Source organism: Aquarana catesbeiana, linkage group LG04 (assembly GCF_042186555.1).
Source record: "Aquarana catesbeiana isolate 2022-GZ linkage group LG04, ASM4218655v1, whole genome shotgun sequence".
Taxonomy (NCBI): domain Eukaryota; kingdom Metazoa; phylum Chordata; class Amphibia; order Anura; family Ranidae; genus Aquarana; species Aquarana catesbeiana.
Window position 1 is genome coordinate 184995 of NC_133327.1, and position 3627 is coordinate 188621.

At 40.1% G+C, this 3627-nt stretch overlaps 1 protein-coding gene across 1 annotated transcript; it reads left to right on the plus strand.

Annotated features, from left to right (window-relative positions):
* The first annotated feature begins 378 nt into the window (after positions 1–378).
* Positions 379–2100, plus strand: LOC141141318 (E3 ubiquitin/ISG15 ligase TRIM25-like). Its single transcript, XM_073628993.1, has one exon. It carries the CDS (start codon positions 536–538, stop codon positions 2084–2086), a length of 1551 nt encoding a protein of 516 aa, XP_073485094.1. The 5' UTR covers positions 379–535; the 3' UTR covers positions 2087–2100.
* The last annotated feature ends 1527 nt before the right edge of the window (positions 2101–3627 follow it).

The window sequence follows — 3627 nt, forward strand, 5'->3', positions numbered from 1 at the left end:
ACCTATGGAAATTTTTAGGTACTGTAGTTTGTCACCCTTCCACAGACGTGTGCAATTTTAAAGAGTGACATAACATCATCTTTTATATTTTACCAAAAAAATTGGATATTATGTTGTGTTTGTATGCAATAAAATTCATCAAAGTATATATATTTTTTTTCTAAAAATCTGCACAAATATCGTGCGACTTAAAAAATTGCAACACCCACCATTTTATTTTCCAGGGTCTCTACTTTCAAAAAATATAATGTTTAGGGGTTCTAAATAATTTTTTTAGCAAAAAAAAAAGCTTATTTTTACATGTATTAAAGAAGTGTCAGAATTGGCTGAGTTTGCATTGTTCTGTTTGTTTATGGGTGGGGCCATTGATTTTTTTTTTTTCCAATTGTCTTTCAGCTGTGTTTTGTGACATTTACATCTCCTTTGTGCTCTCATTGGCCACATTCTTAGCCTTGTTCTGTGGAGGAACCTCCCTCACTGGATAAATGGTTTTGGAGAATAAGGAACCTTGTTCATTCTCTCTCTTCTATCAGCGATGGCGTCCTCAGACCTGAGTGCGGAGCTGTACTGTACCGTCTGCCTGAACATTTATACGGATCCTGTCATGTTGAATTGTGGACACAACTTCTGCCGTGTCTGCATTGATCGTGTGTTTGATACACAGGAGGAGTCTGAAGGTTATTCCTGTCCTCAGTGCAGGGAAGAGTTCCAGGAGAGACCTTCACCGCCCAGAAATATCACTCTGCGTAACATCACTCAGCATTTCCTGTCTGCTCCACCAGAACCAGAGAAGACCGGCATCTCCTGTACTTACTGTATTCACACCTCTGTACCGGCTGTGAAATCCTGCCTACTTTGTGAAGCTTCTCTATGTAATGACCATCTGAGAGTCCACAGCAAGTCACCAGAACACGTCTTATGTGACCCCACCACCACCCCAGAGAACAGGAAATGTTCCGTCCATAAGAAGATCCTGGAGTATTACTGCACCAAGGACTCTGCTGCTATCTGTGCCTCCTGTGCTTTAACTGGAGAACATCGAGGACACCAGGTAGAGACATTGAAAGAGGCCTTTATAAAGAAGAAGAAGAAACTGACTAATAATCTGGAGAAACTGATTACTAAGAGAGAGAAGACAGACGAAAGAGTCCGGAATCTGCAGGAATACAGGAGAAGAGCACAAAGAGAACTAGAGAGAGTAACTGCCCTGTTCGGAGACATCATGAGACATGTGGAAGACCTGGAGAAGAAAGTCCTGAGTAAGATCTCCATGGCAGAGGACATCTTACATCTAGTCAATGATCTGATACAGCAGTTGGAGTTAAAGAGTGAGGAGCTGTCCAGGAAGCTGCATCCCTTACAGGAGCTGTGGCCCATGACGGATCCATTGACCGTCCTACAGATATCAGACACAGGTGACTTGTGTGATACTGAGGATGGTGAAGATGAGTACATAGACATGCATGATAAACTCCTTCATGATGTAAGGGATCTGGATGGGGCCTCACATATGATCGGCACAGATTTTACGGATATAATAACTGGTGTAACTGGGGGGATCATTATACAGAAAGCTGTAGACATTTTATTGGATGAGGACACGGCTCATACTGATCTATGTATCTCATATGACAAGAAGACTGCAACCAAGGCAGGTCCATACCAGCCTCTCCTATATTCTGAGGAGAGATTTATGGATTATAATCAAGTTTTAGGCAGTCGGAGCTTCTCCTCAGGGAGACATTACTGGGAAGTAGATCTCCAGAAATCCAATAACTGGATTATTGGGATGTGTTATGCCAGTATAGACAGGGATGGTGGAGACTCCTTGATTGGAAGGAATGACGTGTCCTGGGGTTTGGGCAGGAAGGGTTCAAAATATAAAGCAGTACATGATAAAAATGAGACTGTGCTCCATGATGTGGTTCCTGGTAAGCGAGTCCGGGTATGTCTGGATTATGAGGCTGGACAGATCTCCTTCTATATGGGTTCCCCCCTCCGCCACCTCCACACCTTCACAGCCACCTTCACTGAGCCCCTCTATGCTGTGTTGGGTGTATGGCATTCATATATATCATTGGTTTGAAGGGGGATGTGATAATCTGTCTAGACACCAATGACATTATTCTGAATGGGGGGATATTAGGAATGTACAATTTTAACAAACGTGATTATGATTGTTATTGTCATTAGTACTATCATTATTGGTAATAATAGTAATTAGTAATATTATTATTACTACTACTATTATTATCATTATTACTATTATGCTATTATTTTTTCTATGAATTTGTTAATTTACTGATTTTTCAAAAATATATATACCGTATATACTGGAGTATAAGTCGAGTTTTTCAGCACATTTTTTTGTGCTGAAAGTGCCCCCCTTGACTTATACTCGAGTCAAGCACTTTTCTGCAGCAAAAAAATTCATTTTCTGAACCGACTTTGGGGCCCCGTATCTCAGGGCCACTTGGTGCTAGGAACCCCAAATTTGGTGTGCAAACCCAGTGGAACTGGTACCACAACATATCCTGAGGTTCCTAGCTCCAAGTGGCCCCGGGATATGGGGCCCCAAAATCGGTTTGGAAAATGTCATTCTCTGCTGCAGAAAAGTGCTTGACATTTTCTGAACTGATTTTTGGGGCCCTGTATCTCGGGGCCACTTGGTACTAGAAACCCCAGCTTTGGAAATTGTATGGTGCTAGTTTCACTGGGTTTGCACACCAAATTTAGGGTTCTTAGCACTAAGTGGCCCCGAGATACGGGGCCCCAAAGTCAGTCAACTGTGTCCATCTGCAGCAATGTCATTTTGGGACCATTTGGGTTCAGAGACCCCAAATTTTGGCTGCAGCTAGGGGGCATCTAGGAACCCTTAACTACCGAGTTTGAAGTTCGGGGGACCTATGGCTGCAAATGGGCACAGTGAGGCTGCAAATGGGCATTGTTGACCCTCTTTTCCACTTACAATAGCTGTGCATTTCTCACCCTCTTCTTATACTCGGGTCAATAAGTTTTTCCCATTTTTTTGTGATAAATTAGGGCCTCGACTTATACTCGGATCGACTTATACTCGAGTATATACGGTAATCCATTTTATGATTTCAAAAATCATAAAGCATGGTATGGTTCAATATATATACACATACCAGTTTCAAGAGTTTTTACCCATTTTTTTTCTCATCCTCATTAGATTACCAGGTCACCCACAATGCATCATTTCAATAATAGTAATGATGATGATGATTATTATTAATAATAATATTATGCTATTATTTTTTTCAATTTTTTTATTTACTTATTTAAAAAAAGAAAATTAAATCTGTTTTTCGATTGTACAAAAAGATTGTATAAGATATGGTTCAATATATACACATACTAGTTTTGAGAGTCTTTACCCAAATTTTCTCATTCTCATTAGGTCACCATATCACCCACAATGTATCATTTCAATAATAGCAATGCTGATTATTATTATTATTATTATTATACTGTATACTTTTTATGAGCTCTAACTAAGCAAATGGCGAAATGCATTGACACATGAAGATTTACCATACCAGTATTTAATTCTTGGTGTATGATTATGCACAGTGTACTCTGCAAGTACTGGTTGTGTTTGCTGTT